The sequence below is a fragment of the Rhincodon typus genome, chromosome 5 (assembly GCF_021869965.1).
Source record: "Rhincodon typus isolate 14 chromosome 5, sRhiTyp1.1, whole genome shotgun sequence".
In the NCBI taxonomy this organism is placed as follows: domain Eukaryota; kingdom Metazoa; phylum Chordata; class Chondrichthyes; order Orectolobiformes; family Rhincodontidae; genus Rhincodon; species Rhincodon typus.
This window is the reverse complement of record NC_063336.1, coordinates 81802074-81814469: the sequence shown is the minus strand read 5'-3', so window position 1 is coordinate 81814469 and position 12396 is coordinate 81802074. Positions and strand designations below refer to the sequence as shown.

Below are 12396 nucleotides of genomic sequence, written 5' to 3'. Positions count from 1 at the left end.
CTGCAGGTTGGAGGGTTGGCAGCAAGAGGGTAGATTAAGCCGTGAGAGAGACCCTGAACTGGGGCAACAAGAGGAAGAGCCCACTGTGACCAGAAAGATTACAACGCAGGATCTGTGGCAAACAGGAGGTTCAGGAAGCAGAATGAGTGGCAAACGAAAAGTTCTGAAAGTAAGATCTTTATATTTTTTGCATTTTTATTTTTCAATTCAGTTTATAAGTTATTTGATTATGAATACAGGAATTTAGCAATGTGAAGGGTTATACAGGGTGTAATTTTTTTTCTGATTCAGAATGTTCTGCAGTCCTAATAATAGTTTTTACAGTGGTTTTAAAGGGTAAACATAACTCGCTTAGTTACTTCACTTTAAGTTGTGATTACCAGGAATACAATTCCAATTATAAATGAAGAACGTACTCCTACAGCACACACTTAATGCACAAATGATGTAATCCCAGTTACATTGAAAGCTGCTTCATAGGCTCACCCTGCATTTGCCCACAAATGAACTAAACTTACACCACAATATCTTCCAGCACATAAACAGCCCACTTATCCCATCAGATATGTACCAGCTCTTGAAAAGTGACATCCAATTGGCCCCATTCTCCTGCTCTCTCCCTAAAGCCTGCACATTGTTCCTTTTCAGATCTGTGCCCAACTCCTTGTTACAAATTATAACTGAATCTGCTTTCACCACCTTTTCAGGCAGTGTATTCCAGATCATCATAACTCAGTGTATAAAAATTCCTGGTTTTTTTTGCAAGCATCTTAAATCTGTGGTCTCTAGTAATTAAAGTACCTGCCTAAGGTATTCTTCTCCTCGTTTACTCGGTATTTCTATCAAAACTCTTTGCTGTTTTGAACACTGTTACTAAATCACTTCTTTCCGTTCCTGACAAGAACAATCCTGACATCTCTCATCTCACCATGTAACTAAAGTGTCTGGTACCACTCCTTTGTATCCACTCCAAGGCAATCTTGAAGAAGGCAGTCCAACATGTCGCTGCATTACATAAGTAAAACAATCACACTTTTTCCCAGTCATGGCTCTTAAGTTGAACAAATGTTTATTGCACTTTAAATTTGGTGAGCTAGTTCCATATGAAATATATTACTTACTTTGTGGTAATCTAGTCGTTTTTGAAGGATTTCCAGGTCTGTGTCAATTGGCTGCAGGCTCTCCAGTTGGATTCTCCTATCTTGGAGTAACGTTAAGTGAGCTTGCAGATTCTCTGCATGTTGCAAACACTGCTGTGCAATGTTACATGTCTGCAACAAAAATCGAATTAACACTTCAGCTTTGGCCTAAATCATTGTAATGTTGTGAAAAAACAGATTATTTTCAAGATAATCATTAAATTGAACAATTTGATCATAATGAAAATGTTAATCAACTCGATATAATAAATAATATTTAATACAAAACAATGGTGGATACAAAATGCATGAAAATAAAGCTCAGGAAATCTTGAAATTTACAGTCATTGACAATTTCTAATCTTTGTCCTAAGCCCAAAATAGTGCACCAGGTGGCAAGAGTAAGATATTTGCTTTTCATTTTCAGAGGAACATCAGAGTTGAATCACAATAACTCAGGATCAAAAATTAGGATCAGGAGTCGGCCATTTGCCATGTTAAGCCTGTTCCAACATTTGATAAGATCAGTCTTTCATGCCTTTTCTCAAAAGCATGCCTGATTGTAGATTATTTTCTAAGTGTCCTTCATTATAACTGATTCAGTGCAGAGAGAAAGGCCTATTTTATGGTGCCTTTCATGACATCTGGATATATCAATGCATTTTTGAGCCAGTGAAGTACCTTTGTTTCAGTGAAATGTAGTCACTCTTGCAATATGAAGGAAACATGTCAATCCATTTGTGCAAAACAAGCTTCCACAAACAGTAATCTGATATAGACCAGATAATCTGTTGTAGAGATGCTAGTGAAGGATGAATATTGTCTAAATGACCAGGGAGTTCTAAATTTGATTGTAAAGTTCTTCTGCCATGTTTCATTCAGGAAAAACAATTTTGTTGCCAATAATGTTTGTTCAACTTAAAATAAAATACCTTTATGATAGACAAGAGATACAACAGAAACAATCCCACATTCAGTTAAGAGGGGCAACAATTTGGAATACTGTTCTAAAGTAGTTTGGGAAGGCAATGACCTAGTGGTATTATTGCTAGATGGCTGATTCAGAAACCCAGGGTAATGTTGTGGGCACCCAGGTTTGAAACCCACCATGGGGATGGTGCAGTTTGATTTTAATAAAAGGAAATGTGGAACTAAGAATGTAATGATGACCATGAAACGACCGTCAATTGTTCAAAAAACCCATCTCATTCACTAATGTCCTTAAGGGAAGGTAACTGCCTTCCTTAATTGGTCTGGCCTGTAGCGGACTCCACATCCACATCAATGTGGTTGATTCTTAACTGCCGTCTGAAAAAGCCTAGCAAGCCACTCAGTTGTAACATTTGCTAGAAAGTCTCAAAGAGTTGAAGCTGGATGGACAACCTGGCAGTGACCTAGGTACTGGAAATGACAATTGCAAAAGCCTTATAAACCTGAAAAATCCTCCTCACTAACATCTTAATAACACCTTCCAAACCCACGACCACTATAATCTAGAAGGACAGTGCAGCAGATACAAGGGAAAATCATCACTTGCAAGCTCCTCTCCACACATCATCCTGATTTGGAAATACATCAGGTCACTGAATCAAAATCCCTACTCAACAGCATTGTGGGTCTATCTACAGCACATTAATGGCTACAGTTCAAGACAGCAGCTCATCACCACATTCTCAAGGGAATCTTTGGATTAGCAACAAATCTGACCCAGCCAATGATGCCTATTTCCCATGAGTGAATAAGAAAAAATGATGGACCTAGCAAAAACCTTCTTAACTATAAAACCTACATAGAACTGATTCAATATTACTACTCAACTGAACTGAGAAGAGGGTATACAATGCTGAGTGCACCACAGCAAGAAAGTAATTATATAAGTGAGCTACTGTATTAAGACTTTCTTACATTATTACCTAATTGGTAATGACTCTATTGTATGAGGAATGAGAATGTTCCTAGGGGTACAGACAACATTATGATCCAACTTATTCTTGGTTTTGTGCTTTCATAATTTTCACAATTGAACTGTATAAAGACAAATCTCAAGGATTACTAACCTGTTCATCCCCCTCAACAGTCTTGTGGTCCTCATGCTGTTCAAGTTTAATGTTGGTCTCTTCCCCAGTGCCTTCCAACGGTTTCATTTCACTAAATGCATTGTAAGACTGCATCACTAAATCCTTACTTCTCTTTCTATTTACATCTTGATCACATGCTATAGTTTCAATTGCGTTCTTCATATCACCTTTATTCTCATTAATCCATAGTGCATTTTCAAAGGTGATTGGTTCCTGAATGTTTTCTATTGGTGCTTCTATTTCATCAGGACTACTACATGAAATTGCAATGGAATCTTCACTTGTTCTTTCATTTGTACTTTGTACACTAGATTGCACTTCTCTTTCATTCATTATATCTGCATTCCAGACATTGTTTGATGCTTTGCCAAAACTGTCACTCTCCTTTATGTTCTTGGGAAATTCTTCTTGATCACTGGAAGGAGGAGACTGCATCAGCAAAGCTTCATTTTTGTCCTCATTTGTATTTTGGCCACCTAGCATCTCTGTCTTTTCCTTCACATTGCCTTCTTCACTCACTTTAACCCAGGAATCATTCACTGTTAGCTCAGTGGTATTCTCATGAATATTGCTTAGCAGGTACAATTGAGAATCAGCTGGTAGTTTCCTACTTCCATTCTCACTTACATATTGTCCATCTTGCCTGACTTGCAACACTTCCTTCACTTCCACAACACCCTTATTGTTGCTAATCCCAATGTCATCAGATGCATCTTCCAACATGACTTCAGCCTGTGCATCTTCCAGCAATTCCATTTCATCAGAAAAATCAGCAGATTGCATTCGTAGGTCATCTCCCTGCCTATCTTGCTTTAATTCTATCATCCGCTTCATAGTACCACTGTCATCATTTAACTGGGCATCTTTTGATGCCCTGTCACACATGGCTACCTTCTCTATGCCTTCTTGTGATTCTGACCCACTGGTAGTGGAGCCAAAATTTCCATTCCTATGACCATTTTCTTTCATCTGAATCGCTTGATTCATGTTAGTCCCTTTCTCCTTGACTGTTTGCTGCAATACACCTTGAGAAGTTTCTGCAGTGCTGAGTAGCACTAGAAATCTTTCACGTAATGTCTCTTTCACTTGCCTGTCTTCCATCAAACCAGGAATTTCATGTTTTATTTCACAGAAAAGCTCATCGATCAGACTGCTGACCAGGGCTTGGTTTTTCAAACTGCAAGGATCTTTCTCTTCAATTACTGCAAAAAGCATTTCTTGCGCTTGTGCACTCATCATTGCCGGCTTCAAACAAGCAATCGACTCTGCTATTTTCAAAAACTTTTCTTCTTTTAAACCAAGTGATTCACTAAACTCTTCATTGAGAAGCTCTTGTTTCAGACAATCAAAGAGAATTTCTGACTTACTTACAGCAGCCCCAGTATCGCCACATAAAGTTGCTACATCCTCAACATCAGGCATTTCAGCAACACCTTCCACCTCTGTATTGCATTCCTTCAAATCTAAGGTGTCTGCTTCTTTATTATCACCAGTTCCACTATTAATTCCAACTGTTCTTTGATCATCTGTATTTTCTGAAGACTCATTTTCAACGATTGTGAGACCAAGCACATTCTCTGAATGGACAAGACTTTCCTCTTCCAAAACCAAGTTGGCTTTATCCTCAAGCTCTAATGAATTATTTATTGTTTTGTCCAATGATATCTCAAGCTTCTGATTGCCTTCAGCATTCTGATCTTGTACTTCTTCATTGATTCTTTCTTGACACAATAGATTTTCAGATTCTACAAATAATGTTTGACCATCACAGTTGGACATCTCTCCCGCATTTCCTCCTGCTCCAGAGGTGTCAGACATGTTTTTCTCCAATTCTTTCACCCTACTTGCATGTTCTGCAGTGTCATTTAATGTTTCAACAAACTTTTCATCTTGCATGCATTCATTTATCATTGTATCGTCACGTGAGATTTCCTCACCTTCAATTGGTTTTCTTTTGAATGCATCACTGAACTTCATATACACAGCTTTCAGCACATTCCCCACAGCCATTGCAATATTTACACTTCCTTCAGATCCTTCTGCACATTCTTCACAGCCAGAACCTTGTGCAACTTGATTATTTATTTTGGAAATTCCATTTAATTGTGCTTCATCATGTGGGCTGAGAATTATATCAGGCTCTCTTCCTTCAAAGTTTTCTTCCAAATTGCCAATCCCTTGCAGACCCATTAGACCTTGAACCTTGGTATTGGCTTTGGGATTGTTTGGCTCCATCTCTTCCACACATTTTTCTTCCATAAATGTCTTTGCAGTCAATTTTCCAACTTCTTCCTTAAGTTCCTCTTCTCTTGTTAAAAGATTTTTTTTTCTAGCCAATTCTGACTCTCGCTCGATATCTGACATGCATTCTCGAACATATGAGAAAAAGTCACCTTGCAGTGAATCTTCAAAACAAGATGGTTTGGATGGAATGTAGTCCAGTTTTCCAGGCAAATTTTCCTCAGTGGTTTGGCCAGCCTGCTCCTGAAACTTGATATTGAGGGAAATATCTTGATTACTTTCCTGAACAGAGGAGCCAGAAGGTGAAGGGTTAATCTGACAATTCAGCTCACTCTTTGCTCCAAAGTCCTGATTGGTGACTTCACCTTCTCTGGCATATACTATGGTTTTATTATTTAACTCCTCTCTGAGAGTTCTTGCCAAATCTACACCAACTGCTTGTAATTTTGACATTGGTTCAACATTTTGGACATTCAAACATTGTTCGCGAGGTTTTACTGCCATGTATCTTCGGCCAGTGACTATATCTATTTTACTTATTTTCACTAAATCAGAGTAAGGAATAATGTTAATTTGGCTTTCACCAACATTGTCCTGGCTTTTGTAAAGGTTCATTTCTTTTTTCAAATTTCCATTCAATGATTTTGCATCGCCAGATTCAACTTGAATCACTGATTTTCCAGTTTTGAATTCATCCATTGTCTGGTTCCTTTCAATTTCCACTGGAAAATGTAACCACTGATAGATTTCTTCAGAACACAAATTCTTCCCAGCATTTAAAGTGTGAATATTTTGGCAAGATGTTTCTAATTCAAACAAGTCGTCAGCTAGGTCTTGACTAATTAAACCATGCCTCAAAGCATTAGTCAGAGAGAGGCGAAGTCCTGATTTATGCTGAATGATACCACCATCTACAACTTGCTTGCGAAGAACAGAGAGCACAGCATCCCTTTCCACAAGGTGTCTGTTAACTGCTTCTATCACAGACAAAGGTTGTTTCGTCTGTGGATCCAATATGCCGTACATTTCAAGCTGGTAATTTAATGCCCTTAGTTTGGTCACCTCGTCGACTTGCCCTCCATTTTTTGCCTTTTCTATTTTCATCAATTGTTCAGCAGTTTTATCATCAACCAAGCAAAGCTTTGAGGCCGCAGCCACTGATAATTGGTCTTCTTGTTTGAGATCCACAATGCCACCAGAAACAATTTGGCCTTCCAGCAAATGCAGAGCTGTACAAGAGCTCAAAATACCAAGTCTTAATGCATCATGAACATTGTGCAGCTTGCAGGTCTCTGGGTCAATAATTCCAGAGACCATTTTCTCAGAAAGTAATACTTTTGTCAAGAGGTCATTGTTTACGACCTGCTCTGCAGTAGCAGCCACTTCCATTATTTCTCCTGTACCAGGGTTATAGAATCCTCCAATCAATCCAAGCTTATCTAATACTTTGATAGCAACGTCACTTGGTAAAAGTCCCTTTGCCACTGCATCACTAAGGGTTAAATTTTCACCACTCTCCTCAAAACAAATTTCTCCACCCTGGAACTGTGAAACCAAAACATCCACAGCCATCTCCTCATCCAAAAGTCCATGTGCCAAAGCAGCCTCAAGATTGTACCTTTTACCAGTAACAGGGTCAAATATTCCACCTGTTTCAACTTCTGATTTGTACTGTTTTATCAAAGCTAATCTGTCCCACTTCCTACTTTCAACTGCCTCTAAAGAAATCTTGTCTGCAACGTTTTCTTCATCCTCTCCTTTGTATAAATTTCTCCCATTAACTCTGTGGATGCCTTCAGCATTCTTCGGTGTTACTGCACTGTCAAATGGACCCTCTTGCAATGGACATCTTGCATCAAGACAGCAGTCATTTATCACTTTATCTATTATTATTAGATTACCCACTGATGCACCTTGTTCAGATGTTCCACAGTTCTTCATTGTTTCATGCTCAGCCTTAATATTCACTTGTTTGTGCTGATTTTGCTCATTGGCATTTGAATTTAATTCTGCATCATTTAGCAAACTAAATTCACTGCTGTCCATTTTTGTGGAACATTCAAATACATCCTCAATATCTTCAACTCCAGAAGGACTAAACATTTGAGTCTCTTCTGCTCCTGTAAGCTCTCCAATACACCACGGTATTTCTTGGCTATCTGCGATATCTTCCAATCCTTCCATGCTTGTAATGAATTTGGTCCTCCCATTTTCAACCTCACCACCTACAGAAGCAAACCCAGCATATTGGTGAATGGCACCATCTTCAACTGTATTTGTGGGTCCACTCAACCCATTCCCTAACACACTGTCATTGTTACCTTCTTCACTGGAATTTGGATGTTCATTCTCTAACAAACTATCTCTCACAACAGATTGTTCAGCAATCTCCATTTTATCGAAGTCTGCTATGTCATCCAACGTTTCAATGATCTTTATTAGTTTTTGTTTTGATTCCTGATGGTCCACAGTATCATTTGTAGATTGTGCACCTTTACTTTCAATTTCTGTAGGGCTCAGATCCAAGATTTCATTGGGAATGGAGAGACACTCTTCCACCGATGGAATCATTACATCACACACTGTTTCCATTGAGGAATCTGTGTGTGTTTCTATTAACTTATGAATGCTGACCTGGTTTTCAAAATTGCTACCTCCTAGTTCATCTTTATCAGCAACAAGTGAATGCTTGTCATCTGTAAGCAATTGTTCTTCATCCTTCATCTTCATCATGACATCTATCTTCACATTTTCACTTAATCTTTCTGCATCAGGAGTACCGAAAAAATCTACCATTTCATGTGTGTCCGCAATATCATCTAACGTTTTAATTGTCCTTATTTTATTTTTTCCACATACAAGGTGTTCACTTGTTTTCGCCTCAGTTTCTAATTGTTCTGAAATGAATACATCTTTCCCAGTTGGCAGCTGTGATTCCAAAGGAAGAGAGTTTGCAGTTGTATCTGCCACGTTGTTTTTATATTCCACTGATAGCTCAGCAATATTTTGTCTTCCGCCTGGATCATTAGGTTCTTCCAGTTCTGAAACTTCCAAGCACTGTTGAGCAGCCACGCTGTTTGCAGTTTTGTTAGCATGCTCTGTGTGGATCACTAACGTGTCTTCAAAACTTTGAGTACCATTGCTACCTTTATCACCCCACTGCATACCAGATGATGCATCTAGACCCAACGTTTTATTCAGGCCTTCTCCAAAGTCTCTTCGGAGGTCCATGTCCGATGGAAATGGAGTGAACTTATTGCATTCACGAGGTGGAGATGACTGCTGTATTGGAATCCTCGGGCTGATTTCAGCTGCCAAATGTTCTGCTGAAGACACAGTCTTGGCAACCTCTTCCTCTTGGAAGGAATCTGCAGTTTGCAACACTGAAATTACCACTTGAGTAACCTGATCATCTTTTGGAACCGCTTCACTTTTTCTCAAATGGTTTCCCAAATCACTTTCAAAAGAATTAACATGGTTGGTTTGTCTGGTTGTAAAGTCTGGATGCATACTTAAGTTTTCAGGAAGAGATGGCACTTCAGGACAACCTGCAAAAGCTTCTAATGCTTCAGTTGCCCGAATTGCTTTGCCTTCTTTGATGTCGGTCACACAATTTCTTGAACTATCTATCGTCTGTGAACATGCATACTCTTCAAGGTCATTTGTTGGAAACTGTTGCACACCAGGCATCCAATATAATGCTTCATTATTAATACTCCCACAATATTCACTTGGTGTATCAACACTCTGTTTTTCTACTCTATCATCTGAATCCAACCTTTCAGAACAAACATGGCTTTTAAGGAAGCTGATACTTTCTGACTTTTTTCCAGCTTCTGACAGATTCTCAAATACGCTGCCATCTTGAATATGAAGGCACTCTTGCTGATCTTCTAATGGAACATCTGTGTCACTTGCTTCCATCACCATTTTAATCTTTCCATTCAAGTCGCTATTAACCAAAAGTAGCCTCCTTCCTGAGCCTGCATCCATATAGCTGTGCATCATCAGATATGATACAAATTTCTGTTGTATTTCCATCTGCTGTAGAGTTGAATTCTCATCTCTGTCTCTTTCTTTAACACCAGTAGGGTCATTAATAGCACAAGTTTCGACTTCACAATTTGATCCCCAGTTCAAGGCGTCTTCATGTGAAGATGGAAAGTGTTTGCTGCCAGGCATCAAGTCAGGTATTGTTACTGTGCTTAGAATAGGTGCTGCCTTTTTGTCTACTATACCTAGCTTGCTTGCTTCCTCAGGTGTGAGCACTGATGAGCTCTCAGGGATGTAAAGGGCTGCTATTTTTTGCCTGTTATTCAAGATTTTGTGAGCTAATTCATTCGTTACCACTCCTTGTTGCAAAGAAGTGTTGATAGAAAATATCTCTCCAGAATCAGGCCAAATGAGACCCATAAATACCCGCTGTGATTCCAGGACTAAAAGTGCACTGCTCGACGATATTAAATTGCACTGCACAGCTTCATCCATGGTTAATCTCCTGCCAGTAGCTGGGTTGATAATGCCTCCTGTTTGAACTTGGTGAGTGAGGAGGTCTGAAGCTACATCGTGATCAATGAGACCACATACCAAAGCTTCATCTACTGTTAGCCGAGCTCCTGTCTGAGGGTGAATAAGCCCGCCAGCGAACAGCTGAGCACCAAGAAACCTGATCATCACTTCACGGTCTATGAGGCCTTCATGGACTGCCCGTAGAACACTGACCTGTCTACCAGATCTCAAGTTGATTGTGCCCCACTCTCCTGGATTTATACGAAGCAGTCTTAGTCCAGTTTCTTTATCCACTGTGACTCTTTGCATTAATTCCATTAATGATACCTTCTCAGCTGTATTTGGATCAATCAGCTCCTTGCACATCTTCTGCCTCTCTTGCAATTTAAAGTACAGCTGAGCAGTGATGAGTTCTCTCTGAAAAGCTTCCTCAAGATTGAGCCTTTCACCCGTGGCTGGAACCCTGAGTCCTCCAGTGGCAAACTGTGCCTCAAGGACTTTAATGACCGATATCTCTGAGATAATGTTGTTGTCATAAACACCAACAACAGGATGGGTGTCACGTGATTCACATAAGGTTCTTGAAATAATTTTGGCGGAATTACTCAACTCTTCCAGTTGGTTGAAGATCTTTTCATCTATCAACTGACATCTCAAGGCTTCTTCTATACCAAGGCACTGCTTTGTTTCTGGAAGAATCAGGCCTGACTCAATGACCTGAGCTTCCAGCAAAATCACCCCTGTGTCGTAATCTATAAAACCATGGCATATTGCAGGGAATATTGGATAAACCATCCCAGTCACCACATCAAGAACACCTGCAATGGTTTCATAGTCCTGAAAATCAAAAGGAGAAAGAAGAGTATTTACAAGGGGGAATAAAGTTGGCACCAAAAATAATCAAATACAAACACCAAATAATCGTTACCTCCAAGCTCTTCAGAACCCGTCCATGCAAAACACATTTCAGTTATGGCGACGACAATGAAACAATAATGTGTACTTACCAGGAAGGTGAATGTTAGCGATGCAACAGCAAAAGTGAGGCCCAGTTTTGGTGTCGATAGAAGTCATTTATTTTATAAAATGTCCCACATGCACATCCTTTAATGCTAAAGTATCATCCGTGTATTTTAAAGCGTTAGTCACAACAGGAAGCAAAAGAGGGTTACTTTTAGTGTGTGACATGACGTGTAGTGCACTTACAGAACTTAAGCACCATGCTTCTGTTCACAGAAAAAGGAAAGAATTAGGTATTCAACATTGTGATAACCATGCTATGCATGTTTACAGCATACAGAAGTGAAGTTCTTTACAAAGCTAAAAAGAAGTCCCCCTTTTCTCACTCAATAAAAGGAAATCCATCTCTCAGCATATCACATTTGCAGTTATTTAAAAAATTAAGCACACATTTGTCAAAAGTTTGAAAGCATTTGCTTATTTGCTTGATGACACCTTCATGAACAATCCAACTGAACTAAATTCAGGATTTTTGGATGGTTAATGACAAGGTATCCCATATAAATATCCTGCTTTGCTGCAGAAATGCAACTTTAAACATGTCCTGAACTCAGAGTTGGTTATTACCTTCTCCATTGTCTCTTCAGCTAGCGTGCTTTGTATTTGCTGGAGGCCCTCAGAAGACTCCTCACACAACTTATCATAAGTTTCCTGAAGAGATTCAAGCTGTTTCTCTGTTTGCTGCTTATCTTCTTCTGATATCCTACAGTTTAAAAAAAGTGCAGAAATGAGCTTTCTATCAGCATTAACAATCCAGTGAAATAAAAACTCTTCATAGACATAAATCAACACAAGATCAAATTAATATGAACTTGCTATTTGGAGGATTTAAAACAAAATGATCTCATTATGACATAAATTCCTTATGGCCATGCTCTCAGAGCTATGTGCTAATCAACTGGGATTAATGGCCACCAGATTTAAAGGAAATCAGTACTTGCACAAGAAAATGCACTAGCAGAGCTTTTTCAGTAAGGAAGTGAGGAAGCAGATAGCCTCTCTTGGATGATTTCTAGTTTCCGAGACAACAGAAAGTGTGTCAGGACTGTAAACAAAGAGCTTCGTTTACAATGCACCTCGGAGATTGTTTCAGCACCAACTATATAGTCACTTGGCTCCAGAAAGAAACTCTCAGACAAACATAAAAACATAGAAGATAGGAGCAGGAGGAGGCCATTCAGCCCCCTTTGAGCCTGCTCTACCATTCTTCACGATCATGGCAGATTATCCAAATCAATAGCTTAATCCTGTTTTCTCCCCATAACCTTTGATCCCATCCGCCCCAAGTGCTATATCTAATAAAAACCAAGAGAACTGTGGATGCTGTAAATCAGGAACAAAAACAAAGTTGCTGGAAAAGCTCAGCAGGTCTGACAGCATCTGTGAAGGAGAAAACAGAGTTAACGTTT

The 12396-nt window shown here is 39.3% G+C and overlaps 1 protein-coding gene across 5 annotated transcripts in view; it reads right to left on the bottom strand.

Moving 5' to 3' along the window:
• Window positions 1-12396, bottom strand: part of dst (dystonin) — a 536191-nt gene that overhangs the window by 230544 nt on the left and 293251 nt on the right. For all 5 annotated transcript variants that reach the window (XM_048596444.1, XM_048596445.1, XM_048596443.1 and 2 more), the window contains 3 exons: window positions 11555-11690; window positions 3197-10804; window positions 1122-1271 (listed from right to left, as the gene is read on the bottom strand). In XM_048596444.1, the coding sequence (XP_048452401.1) occupies window positions 1122-1271; window positions 3197-10804; window positions 11555-11690 (7894 nt within the window). The remainder of the gene's footprint in view (window positions 1-1121; window positions 1272-3196; window positions 10805-11554; window positions 11691-12396) is intronic.